This window comes from Equus caballus, chromosome 15 (genome assembly GCF_041296265.1).
Source record: "Equus caballus isolate H_3958 breed thoroughbred chromosome 15, TB-T2T, whole genome shotgun sequence".
NCBI classification, from domain to species: Eukaryota; Metazoa; Chordata; class Mammalia; order Perissodactyla; family Equidae; genus Equus; species Equus caballus.
Genome location: NC_091698.1, coordinates 80,698,672 through 80,711,679, shown reverse-complemented (window position 1 = coordinate 80,711,679; position 13,008 = coordinate 80,698,672). Strand labels below are relative to the sequence as shown.

The following is a 13,008-nucleotide window of genomic DNA, read 5'->3' as shown; positions in this document are numbered from 1 at the left end:
CCTCCAAGACGGAAGATGAGGGGTAGTCAGTGGTAGAGGATTTCACACTGTTTCTCCTTGGGATCTGTTTGAATTTGCTACCTGGCTTTGCTTTAAACCAAAGAAAACGGGTCGGCCCCATGGCCGAGTGGTTAGGTTCGTGCTCCACTGGGGCGGCCCAGGGTTTCGCGGGTTCGGACCCTAGGCGCAGACATGGCACCGCTCGTCAGGCCCCGTTGAGGCAGCGTTCCACATGCCACAACTAGAGGACCTGCAACTAAGATATACAACTATGTACCGGGGGGATTTGGGGAGATAAAGCAGAAAAAAAAAAAGAGAGAGATTGGCAACAGTTGTTAGCTCAGATGCCAATCTTAAAAAAAAAGAAAGAAAACACTTGAATGATAGGAATTTCAGACATGTTTCAGGGCCACAGAAAAGAGTTGGAGGGGCAAGATGGTTCTTTGGTACCAAATCAGACTGTCTTCAGATAGAACTATTCTGTTTATGCACCCTGATGGTAGATGGTCCTGATAAGAAGGCATCTATCCTGAGTGTGTGTGTGTGTGTGTGTGTGTGTGTATGTATATCTTTGTGTCTATTTGTTTGTGTATGTATGTGTGTTACTGCTGGGCCAGTGAAGAACATGAGGTTCAGAGAGGTGTGGTAATTTTCCTAAGGCCACACAGCTACAAAGCAGCAGCAGAGATGGGATTTAAATGAAGGTTCTCTGCTTCAAAACAACTTACTCACTTTCAATTGGAAAGGAAAATTGAGATCAAAGTATACAATTGGAAAAAAAATCCCATATGCCCTTCAAAAGGTTTTCAGTCATTTTAGCCCAAGGATCTTGTTGCACCTATAGCAGTCATTTGTTATTTTTGCCATCCAACATTCATTCTTCACTCTGATGTAACTACCCTGCTTCTCTACCAAGGACTCAGTGCCTTCCCCAGTCTTAGCCCATGAGAGGGTTCATCCTCTCCAGCGTCCTCAGCCAATCATAACAGGGATAGCCCTATCACACTGGTTGTTTCAGGGATGTGTATGTGACCGAACAAATCTCAATAAGGTTTTGTTTACATTTTTTCTAGAACTGTTCTTTTCTTCATCTTCTTCTTGGATCTGAGAGGATATAAGCTCTTAGATGCTACAGCTGTCTTGCCACCACCAAAGGACAGCCTTTCTGAGAACAGAGCCAGTAAAGAAGTAGCCAAGAGCTGGAGAGAGAAACCAGGCCCTGATGGTATCTTTGGAACCACTGCATCAATCAGACCTGAGGTTGGAATTTTCCAGTTATGAGAGTTAATAAATTCAGGTCTTACTTAAGCCTACTTGAATTGATTTTTCTGTCACTTGGAACTGAAAGAGTCATGATTAATGCACCATTCTCTTTTGAAGTAAGTATCAAGATTTTCCAAGTTTAAAGCCAGAATTGGTGAGGTTTGGGGGTTGCATTTAGTCATAAAATAGAGTTTTCCCAAAATTATTCTCTTTGAAGCAGAACCCACCAAGAGGTCTTCCCTTGTTGGAGTCTCTCTGTATGCCAAAAGGCATTAGACCAACCAGTCATCTGAGCCTTGGCCCACTTCCCCAAGTTCTTCCTAAGAAATAAACACTGACAATGAACAGTCACTTGTCGGTATACTCTGATGGTACCTGTCATTGTAAATAATGGTTTGGGACATATTAAAGAGTGGGATGTGCTGGCCAAACACAAAGGCGACTAAACACAGAATGAGTCAGTTGGGCAACCCATCCAAGCTTACATTTTACTGTGGACCTTGTGTAGTGGGTTTAATGGTGGCCCCCAAAAAGATATGTCCACACCCTAATCCTCAGATCTTATATGGCAAAAGATGTTGTTAAATTAAGGATCTTAAAAAGGGGAGCATATCCTGGACAATCTGGGTGGACTCTAACTGAAATCACATGCTTCCTTATACGAGAAAGGGGCAGAAGGAGAGAAGAAAGACACACAGAGAAAAAAGTGATGTGAAGACAGAGCACAGAGATGCGACCACAAGCCAAGGAATGCCGACAGCCACCAGAAGCTGAAAGAGGCAAGGAACAGATTTTCCTTTAGAGCTTCTGAAGAGAGCACAGCCCTGCCAACACCTAGAGTTCAGACTTATGGGCTCTAGAAGGGGGAGAGAAAGATTTCTGTTGTTGTAAGCCACCCAGTTTGTATTACAGCAGCTAACAAACTAATACAACTTGTTAGACCAATATTAGGCCTTTGAAATTAATTTAAGTTCAGACATGCAGTAAAGGAAATACCAGCAAAAGACCACAGACAACTAATATTCATACAGCGCACACCATGTTCCAAATAATGTTCTAAGTACTTTGCACATAATAAGTCATTTAATCTTTATAATAACCCTAAGAGATAGGTATTATTATAATTGTCTCCATTTTACAAATAAGGAAATTGAGGCACAGTGAGATTAAGTTAGCACAAGGTCACAAGCTGTGAAATATCAGAGCTGGGATTCAAGTCCAGGTGGAGCTAGTTCCAGAGTTCACGTTCTTGAGCATTTTGCTCTTCTACAGTCACTGTGTGAAAAAAATGAGTCAGTTGCATAGACATTTGTCTACACCAGAGGTTCTCACCGCTGGGCGCATATTCAAATTACCTAAGAGGTTTTAGGAATGCTAAAGGGGACGAGGCACTGAAGACAAGTTAATCAGAATCTCGGGTGTAGGACATTGAGCATTAGTAGCATTTAAACATTTCCCTAGATGATTCTAATGTGCACCGTGGGTTAAAAACCACTGACATAAAAGCTCCAGTGGCATATTTAACCAATTCTTTCAAATTAGCATTGACCCGATGTTTTGGCTTCTCCAAAGGCTATGTTCACACAGAGAAATTAGATTTCCAAATCTAGTAAAAGAAAGGCTCAATTCAATAAAACCACATTTTTCCCTTGCAGTGGAGTGATTGACCATTTTCTATCGAGGGCTGTATCATGGGAAAAATTCGATGTGAAGTTTCCCTCAAGGCTCCTGGGACTTCTTCCCATCTTGCTCTGATGCCCTGGAAGCGAGGACAGCCAGGTCCCATTGTCAACCCCCTGCAGATGTCATCTGATTTGAATTATCTAGCGGTCATGATCCAGCAGATCTATTTAAATTATGAAAAACATTGAGATGCTTAGCTCACGAAGACCTAAAATATGATACATCATTTTTAAGTTTTCTGCTTATATGTTTTTAAATGTTCATATGTGTGTCCCGGTGGTATTGGAAGACCCTGGAACAGCTCACTTGCTCATTTTACCTCTTTATTCCTGCATCTATGTCAAAACAGAAGTTGAGTCTGAACATCTAATGAATTACCAAGATTTTAAGAAACTTTGAGGATTCCTCTGAGAGATAGAAAGGTAATCATCATGGAGATACAACATCCTATAAGAGACGGGCTACTGACTGCTGACTCTATTTATTTATTTATATTTCAGTACCCAAGAAGATCAAAATATGAGTATACAAAAAAATCAGATCAACCTCTTGGCCTGAGTAACTAATCATTTCATTTGAATAACTAGCTTATCTTTTTTTTACGTTGATCAGTCTGGGGTGGGTTTTGGCGTTGTGTAGGCACACCTCCTCAACCCTCATGCTAACTGGTCATGAACAAATTAATAAATTATAAATGGTGACATAGGTGGTTTTCAGCTTGAAGTACAGCTTGAAGTTCAGCATGCCTGTTATGGTAGGCTCAGGACAAGGCACGTTCACTGTTGGACACAAATATATCATTTCTCTAAGCCATAATTTTGTCTCCTTTATTTCTCATTGTTTGCAAAAAGAAAGTCATGGTTTTCTAATTCCAGCTTTTTGGCTTCATACGGAAGCCCAGGTTTATAGGGCTTCTGATGTATTTTGGAAGCAAAAAGCTCTGTACTGCCATGCAGCAATGAGGCCTAGATGTTGCCATCATTCTGAGAACTTTTAAGGAATTTCCACTTCACTTTCATTTAAATATTTTCCTGGGACTCAGTAGTCCTGATCAAAGGACACAACATTCAAAGATGGATCGGCCTCAGCACATCTCCTTCCTATATCTACACTCCATTATTCACTTTGACGAAAAAAGAAAAAGCATTTTCTGAAGCTTATGTGGCAGAATTTACTATATGAAAGTTTTAGGCCTGTCATTCATAAGTATCTGCTGCTATCTCCCATACTCTATCCCCTGCCCTATAGCCTTAGGACCACCTGGCCAGCCACAGCTACATGGAGCCATAGGATTCGAGTAAAGGAAGCCACCTCCTATCATGCTTAGCTCTCCACAAGTTTAGAAATTTGTAACACAGGGCCCAAGGTCATTGCGTATTAAGCCTGAGAATGGAAAAAGCGATAGGGTTACAACAAAACAAAAAAGACTATTATGGACTGAACATTTGTGTCACCCCAAAATTCATATGTTGAAATCTAATCCCCAAAGTGATGGTATTTGGACATGGAGCACTTTGGAGGTAATTAGGTCATGAGGGTGGAGCCTTCATGAATGGAATTAGTGCCCTTATAAGAAGAGGCCAGAGAGCTAAAACAGAGATTGTCAGAGCTGAGCAAAAAGCAAGACTCAACGATAAGCTGCCTTCAAGAAACACGCATTAAATTTAAAGACAGAAACATATTAAAAGTAAAATGTTGAAAATGTGTAAACCATGTTAACCTTAGTAAAATAGAGCTATAGTGACTAAATTAGAATCAGACAAAAGTAGACTTCAGAGCAGAGAATATTACCAGGGATAAAGAGGATTAATCCAGAGAGCTAACTTACTCTCTTTCCACTACGTGAGGATAAACAAGACATCAGTCATCTGTTACCTAGAAGAAGTACCTCACCAGAACAGAACCAGACCTTGCTGGCACCACAATCTCAGACTTCTAGCCTCAAGAACTGTGAGAAACAAATTTTGTTGTTGATAAGCCACCTAGTTTATGATATTTTGTTATAGCAGCCTTAGCTGACTAAGACAGAAACACTCTGGACAAATTGGTGGGAAAATAAGAACTTTGATTCATATTTCTAACTCCATATGAAAATTAACTCGACATGGATCACAGACCTAACATAAAACCTAAAACTTTAAGTATTCTATAAGTAAACATAAGAGAAAACTCTTGTGACCCTAGATCAGGCAAAGATTCCTTAGATATGACACCAAAAGAACAAAAACAAATAGAGAAGTTGAAGTTCATCAAAATTAAAAACTTCAACTTTTCAAAAGATACTGTTAGGAGAATGAAAAAGACAAGCCACATAGACTTTGAGAAAATATTTGCAAAGCATGTATCTGGTAAAGGAATTGTATCCAGAATATATAAAGAACTTTCAAAGCTCAATAATAAGAAAACAAAGGACTTAATACTCTAGTATTTAGATTTGCTTATCAGATATTTAACTTTGGGCAAGTAAAGAACATTCACTGAAAGACTAAAGTGAGACCATGCACTGTTGTTAAAAGAGGGCAGATAGAGGCAGGAGAGAGAAAGAGTCTGTACACAGAAAAGGATCTTGAGATGTTTCATGGTCAGATAGGAAAAATGTCCAAAGCAAATTGGCATATTTATCTTCACAGTAACTTCTAGGATCAGTCTTGACAACATGGAGCAAGTATAATGGAAGAATTTTGAAAATGGCCCAGAGCCTGATTTAAGACTTGGATAGTAAGATTGGATATTATGGCATAGATGCAAAAGGTTTTTGGAATTAAAAAGAGGAGAGGTATTCCAAGACAGAGTATATAGAGCACAGGGCAATTTTAAGTCATAGGTCACCAAACAGGTCCCTTTTTCCTGACTGAAATCACATTCCCACCCACAAACCTTGGGAGAGACCACCACATGAGGACCAGCTCAAGGGCTTGCCCATTACTCCCACCCACTGCCACCAACCACTGCGATCAGCAAGAGTGAGGTCACTTGTGAAATAGCATTAATAATAGCGGTTGTCTCAAAGACAAAATGAGATAACCAATGTAAAACACATAATATGATTCCTGGAACACCCAGAGCTCAATAAATATCGGCTATGCCTTCCCTTATCCCCGCTCCATAACTAAACAAAAGGCAAATTGCACTGTTGGCCCCAATTCAAAGCGTTTTAAAATTTAGAGCTCCTATTCTGAGCTGAGTCTCATTAAAGGCTCCTGGGTTGAGCACAGCAACTTCTTAAACAACTTGAGTCCAGATTTTGATGTTCCCATTGCCATACGTGGCAGGGAGTCAAAAAGCAGAATGGGAAGTGCCCCAGGTTCAAGAATCAAGTTGCCAGGCTCTGGAAAATATCAATAGGTAGACAGCTTTTATATTCTATCTAGTAACAGAAAACATTTATGCTCCCCCTCCTGCTTGCTGGGGGTCCTTCATTGGAGTATCCTTCTAGACCTTTCTTCTGTCCCCACCCATTCCTCCCCAGGGAAAGAAAAGTGAATTACCTGAGTGGTAAATTTGAAAGCAGGGCCTCTCAAGGCACGTGTACAGTTCAGCTGTTCTCTCATTCTGCTGTTTTTCAGAATGTCCACCACTGGGAAAGGCCTGTGGTGTTCAGTCACGGTTGTTGCTGAGTATTTTTAAGGTAAAGTATTAGGAAGCCCACATGATTCAAAATGTAAGCCACATTCCCCCAAACCAGCTTTACCACTAATAAGGGTGGTAATTTGTCTCTAGCTGCCTAATTCCAAGGTCTATCTCTCAGTTGGTTCTGGACTTCAGTGGGGAAGAAGAGTACCATTTATTAGGGTCCCTCAAAACCACCCACCCATCAACCCTCTCAGATTCATGCACACTCAAACACAGACAGATGCCAGAGACCTCATATGTTCAGTGGCATGAAGGTGGTCCCTCAACTTGCATTTTCCTACTTGTTCTGGGCCTCTCACACTGACACTGCCGCCATCCAACTTTCACACCATAATGAGTGCTAGGCACACAATGATGCTCTTTTTTGCCTTTCTCCTGGAGGGCAAGCACCACATATTATATTTCTTTTGTGTCTCCCATAGGATCTAGCACAGTTCTGAACATGCAGAACTCTGACAAAGAATCAGGAGGGGCTGGCCTACGGCTGAGTGGTTAAAGTTCCACATGCTGTGCTTCGGAGGCCCAGGTTCACGGTTAGGATCCCAAGTGCAGACCTACTCCACTCATCAGCCATGCTGTGGAGGCATCCCACATACAAAACAGAGGAATATTGGAATGGATTTTAGCTCAGGGCAAATCTTCCTCACTTAAAAAAAAAAAAAGAAGAAAATCAGGAGACCTGGGTTCAAGCCCCACTCTGCCCTTTCCTCGTCATGCAACTTCGTACGTGTCACTTCACCGGTTTTGATCACTATTTTCTTATCCTGTTTGTTCTTTGTAAGCGACATTAAGTTAGATGTAAAATGAGCAAGATGGTCCTTTCTTCAATGTGGTAAAAGTGAAACAACCAAGATCTCTAAACTTGTTTACATTTTTGGCGAACATAGCTCTACATTTTTCAGATGTACTTATGATGTCATCCCATTTAGAATGTAAATGGCAAGACTCCTACTATTTTCCCAAGAGGGCTCAAATAAAAGACTTGGAACCCAGGAATTCTCAGAAAATGATGCTTACTACCAAATTCCTACTACTAATTAATTGTGGTAGAAATTTTCTAGAATACGCCCACTGCTTTGCTATAGGATTTAACAAAATTTTATTATAGAATTACCAGGGCATTAAATGTAAAGCTATGCCATTCGTAGTTTTCTTAAGAAGGGGCTGGCAAAATATAGCCCACAGGCCAAATACAGCCCACTGCCTGTTTTGTAAATAAAGTTTTATTGGAACACAACCACTCTCATTTGTTTACATATTGCCTGTGGTTGCTTTTACGCTACAACAGCAGAGCTGAGTAGTTATGACAGAGACTATATGGTTGCAAAGCTTAAAATAGTTACTATCTGGCTTTTTACAGAAAAGGTTGCTGATTCCCATTCTAAAGAATCCTTCAGTTAATCAATCCAACAATGCCTCATGAATGTCCTTAACACATGATTAAGTGACCACAAGAATGTGGCTTATCCTGCCTGGTCTTTCTTCTCAATCTGTAAGAGGAGAGATTTGTGTAGATAGTTTCCATTGTGGCCATTAATCATTCTGGTTCTCAGTCAATGAGTGATTTCCTTTTGAGGTTTGATTACTTCTGAATATTTGAGACATCTGTACCTCCTATGAGATTGGAGAAACATTGGCAGGGCACACCAGGAGGCTCAAGTTCCAGTCCCCTCTTTGCCCCTAATTGGCTAAACCTCTTGGTGCTTTGCTTCTGTAAAATGAGAAGGCTGCACAGACAGGATGAAATTTCCTTAGGTCGGATAATTATGCTCCAGTGTGTGAAGTGGCTCGTGGAAGGCCACACTGGCTGCTATGAAAGCCCAAGGAATGGACTCATAGAGAAGGGACTCAGAGAAGGCTTCTGGGAGGAAGTGATGCCTAACCTGAGTCTTGAAAGATGGGAAGGAAGTCATGCTGCTGGAGAATGAACTGACCAATAAAGCAAAAAGGTATCTTATTGAAGCCATCATTTTATTTGGCTGTTTAGGAAATATCATCTGTTTCAGCATCTACCCTAGGAAAGCTCTCTCAAAATTCAAACAGACTCTAATATGTGCCTTATACTCTGCTTCTGGAGGCACATCATGGAAGGTCACCCATGCCAGTAACTTTTCACAATATAGTCACCTTTTTTTTGAGAAGAGATTTCTTTTTCTTTTTCATCCAAATACCAAGTTCCCATCCAAGGCTTGAAAAAGACATCAGCTGCCACTGGCATAGGTCATGTGATGACTATTGCACAGAACACCAAGGCTTCTTGGGAAAATGAAGATTAATGAGAGAGTATGGGCAAAGGATCCTTCCAGGGCTGTAGTCAAGGTCAAGGAGAAGTGAGATAACTCTAACTTCAAACAACTTTGGCAGTGGGATTAGGCAACATGCTTATGCAGCAGTCATTTTCACAGGGCTAAACCATCCAAACATCCACAACAATAGATTCTGAAGGGAGGAGAATTATCTGAGTTGACTAGCCGTGCAATCTCAATAATTTCTAAGCAGTCACTAGCACTCCCACAATTCTAACTGCCTGTACTAATGTCAGAAGTAGAGTTCATTCATGCATTCAACAAATTTTAGTGAGTACCAACACTTTTCTGTATACTGTATACAACCATGGACAAATGAGACAAAAATCCTCGCCCTGTGAAACTTACATTCCAGTATGTCACCCTTGTATGGAGAAAAGTGCAGAGAGTTTTAACTTCTAACTAACGGGACATACGGCTATTCTGAACAGTCCCCAAGGGACATTGTGCAAAAGAGTCTAAGCCACCCCTGAGCCAGCCTTCTCCTGAGCCCTTGTCCCTCGATCTTACTCTCTGTGTCACAGCTATGCACTAGAGGGTGTAAAGCAAGACAGCCTGATGCTTTTCCCTTAATGTGCCCTCATTATCAAGCCAAATGACTCCTAAAGCCTCAGTGCAAAAATGCTCACAGCTTTTGAACCACTTCTGGGAATCTCGACTAAGAATACAGTCCTGACTTCTGAAAAGCATACAGGTGCAAAATTTCACATCACAGCCTCATTTAACCTAGCCCAAAATAAACAAATAGATAAGAAAGAAACAAGGGCAAATTAAATGTCCAACTATAATTAACAGATAGGTAAATTATTGTTTTTATGAGAGATGAAATAACAAGCAGCCATTAAGATGATTTTTATAAAGATTCTATGATAATGTGGGAAAATACTTATTATAAAATGTTAAGTAATCAAGTAAAACAAAAACCTATATATATATATTCAACATAATGAGCACGTGTAAAAATCTACTATGAAAAATAAAAGTATGATGGGAATGTTCTAAAACATTAACCATTTAATATACTTAGGCATTGAAATTGTGAGCATTTTTATCCTTTTTGTATTTGCCTTTTTTCTTTAATGAACATTTATTATTTTTATAATTAAGAAATAATCATTTTAAGCCTAAATATAGTTTTTAAAAGGCAAGGATGAGGCAGTAAGAACAAGTATAAAACAGTTGATCCTGGTAGCAGAGTCTGCGATCTGGGTTCAAACTCCCTGGGTCTGAACCCTGGCTCCCCAGGCTACTGTGTGACCTTGAGCAAATCATTTAACCCTCTTCTTGCTCCAGTTTCCCACCCACAAAATGAGGGTGATAACAGTGCCCACCTAATGGCTCAGTATGAGAATGAGTAGATAATCCATCAACAGTGGTTAGCACAGAGCACTCACAATGATAACAGATCCAATACTCCAGTGGCCTCAACAAAAGAGTTCACACAAAGGGAAAGGCGGGCACACATCACATCTTCATGCCTCAGCGACAACTCACTCAGAGTTGTGTTTTCAGTGGGCAATTTCCCCTCAGGCAGAATCAATCTCCAAATCCTTTACTCCTATTTTCCATTTTCCCCAGGAGAAGATGGACAGTGTGTTGATACTCATTTTTATGGGCAATTACTTTGGCTTTCTTAATGTACTGATCATGATTTATTGTGCAAAGTACCTTTCGATTTTAAAAACAAGTCTAAAAATTATGTTAATAGGACTATCAGAAAACACTACTCATTATGTTAAAAGGAAATGACCTCGTGAAAATACTGTTTATGGTGCTGACAGTAGTTAACTCGAAGATAAAAGTAATTGTCTGACAGAATCATATTTTTTCGTGTAATGTCTGTTCCAAAAACATTGAAGTCAAAACCTATCTCCTGAACCCAACATCCTTCTTTCTGTTCAAAATTAAACCATCAAAATCTGAATAAAATAAAGTGGTTGTTAACTAGGCCTGCACCTTGTCCACAAAAGGCTTTTAGAAAATATTTGTGGAAAGGACATCCATTTCTGAAATTTTAGTTCTTATTGCTTGCCAATACTTATCTTTTCAAAAGACTGAGAGTTCAGTTAAGATTGCATAAATATTAAATCTTAACCAATAAAAAAGATCCAGAGTCTAAGAAGGGATTACAAGGAAAGACAGGTTACAATTCGTCCTTTACACCCCCTTCCTCTGCAATGGGCTCCTTTTCTCCTTTGAGAGAGACATTATGCCTTTCAGCTTCCAGAGGCATTCTTCACCCCAATTTCTAATCCAGATTTTCTTGATCTTTTGACCCTACAAATGCTCTACTCAAAATAAGGCTGTGATTCTGTTACATTCTTGATTTGGTTTGGCAGCCTTTCTCTATCCATAGACTCTGTTTTCTCCTTGCATGGAGCATCTGCCTGCTTAACGTGTCAAAAGGTCTTGAGCTGTGGAGTTTCACGGGCTTAGATTTGAATCTGGCTGGGCACCAGCTGTATCATCTCCATTCAGCCATTTAACCTTACTCAGCCTCAGGTTCTGTCTATAAAGGGGGCATGATAACTACATATCTCACAAGGTTACAATGGGGCTGGATGAGACGACAGATGCTAAATGACTGGGCGTGGTAGGCAACTCAATCATGTGTTCTTCCTTTCCCCTGTGAGACTGTTTTGGGGTTCGGCTGTCGTTCTAATCCTTAAGGCCCTTTTTTTTCCTGTCTTTCCTTCTCAGACCAGAAGGCAAGGTTCTTCTAAACTTGGGATTTTTAATTTAGAAGAACATTTGAACTCTAAATTAACTTCGACATTTATGTCCCAGTGGAACTGGAAAGGTAGACGAGTTGGTGGTGGTCCCCTTGGGTGGGACCTGAGAAGAGGGGCTTTCACTCAGGCCGCTGGGTTCCCAGCACCTTCTCTTTCCCACCATCGAAGTCTGGGTCTGGCTCTGCCCACCGCCCTCAGACCCGAAAAGATTAAGTTGATCAGTCCTCCTGAGCGAGGTTTCCTTCTGAAGGTGCCAACACAGACTCTCTCAAGATCCCAGAACCAGCCCGCCCCCACCTAACAAAGGAAAAGTGAAGGAAGAACTAGAAGGGCTGGGAGTGAGACGCCACAGGTGACGCTGGATCGAGCGGAGTTGGAGAGGGAACCGTCCGTCCAATAGCTCCACCCAACCTGACCAGTCCGGCTCGCTTCCTGCCCTGCTTGACCTCCTTTCCCGGAGCAGCCGGCGGATTTGGAGCTGGGAGAAGCGCGCGCGGCCGGGGGGAGTGAAGTCCGCGTCTGCCCCGCGACCGCTTCTCCACTCCCCTGCGTCCCGCCCGCAGTCCCGGCCCCGCCAGGCGCTCCCCGCGAGCTCTGCCGCGCGCTCCGGGCAGCCGCCCGCGCCCCCTCTGCGCTCCTCGGGGCGCGCGGCGCGCTGCGCTCTTGGACGCCGGGAGCCCGGCAGGGCGCTGCTCTCCGCGCCCGGGGGAGGGAAACGCTACCTGTGAAAGTAATGTGCGCAGAAGAGGCCCAGAAGCACAGTCGCAGGCTGGCCGAAGATAGAGCGAGGCTGCCGGGCGAGGATCCCCGCGGGCACCGCGAAGGAGGGCAGCTCCTGCAGGAACCAGGCGGCACGGGCGGGCAGGCGGATAGCCGCGGGCATCACGCTCTCCGAGTACTTCCCGTAGCCGGAGGGCTTCGCGAGGTACAGGACCAGCGCCCCCAGGGCGGCCAAAGTGGCGCTGCCTGCCAGCACCGGGCTCTGCTGGCAGTGAACGGGCATCGCGACGTGTTTCCCGCCGGTGGCCACCGCCTGCGCAGAGAAGAGGCGGCCCCCACGGTCCCTTTATGGAGCGCTAGACGCCACCCCGTGTCCGCCCCTTCGGCCTTGGCTCCCTCCCCTCTATCCTGCCTCCCACCTGGCGCAGTCAGCCCTGGCTTGCCTCAGCAGCGATGCCCCTTTCGCGGGGCTGGGGCTTCAGGGGCCTGCCAGAGTGGAGGGGTGGACGAAGGCTTTGGTGGGGCCAAAAAACGTTTCCCGGGGCCCCCAGGCCTTCGACTAGCCCATATTCGCGCCTCACCAGCGCGCCCGCCCTCTCCACCGCCTGCCGCAGGTCTCCCTTTTAGAATGCTCTTCGATGACTTGTTCCTCACCCGTCAACCTTTGATAC

The 13,008-nt window shown here is 42.9% G+C and overlaps 1 protein-coding gene across 3 annotated transcripts in view; it reads right to left on the bottom strand.

The window, feature by feature from the left end:
- The window catches only part of SRD5A2 (steroid 5 alpha-reductase 2), a 48,229-nt gene extending 35,576 nt beyond the window's left edge, over positions 1-12,653 (bottom strand). The window contains exon 1 of one of the 3 annotated variants that reach the window (XM_070236530.1): positions 12,340-12,653. In XM_070236530.1, the coding sequence (XP_070092631.1) occupies positions 12,340-12,620 (281 nt within the window). In that variant the 5' untranslated portion in view covers positions 12,621-12,653. The remainder of the gene's footprint in view (positions 1-12,339) is intronic. The other 2 variants (XM_001501522.4, XM_070236529.1) reach the window with 2 other exon arrangements.
- Between the last annotated feature and the right edge of the window lie 355 nt (positions 12,654-13,008).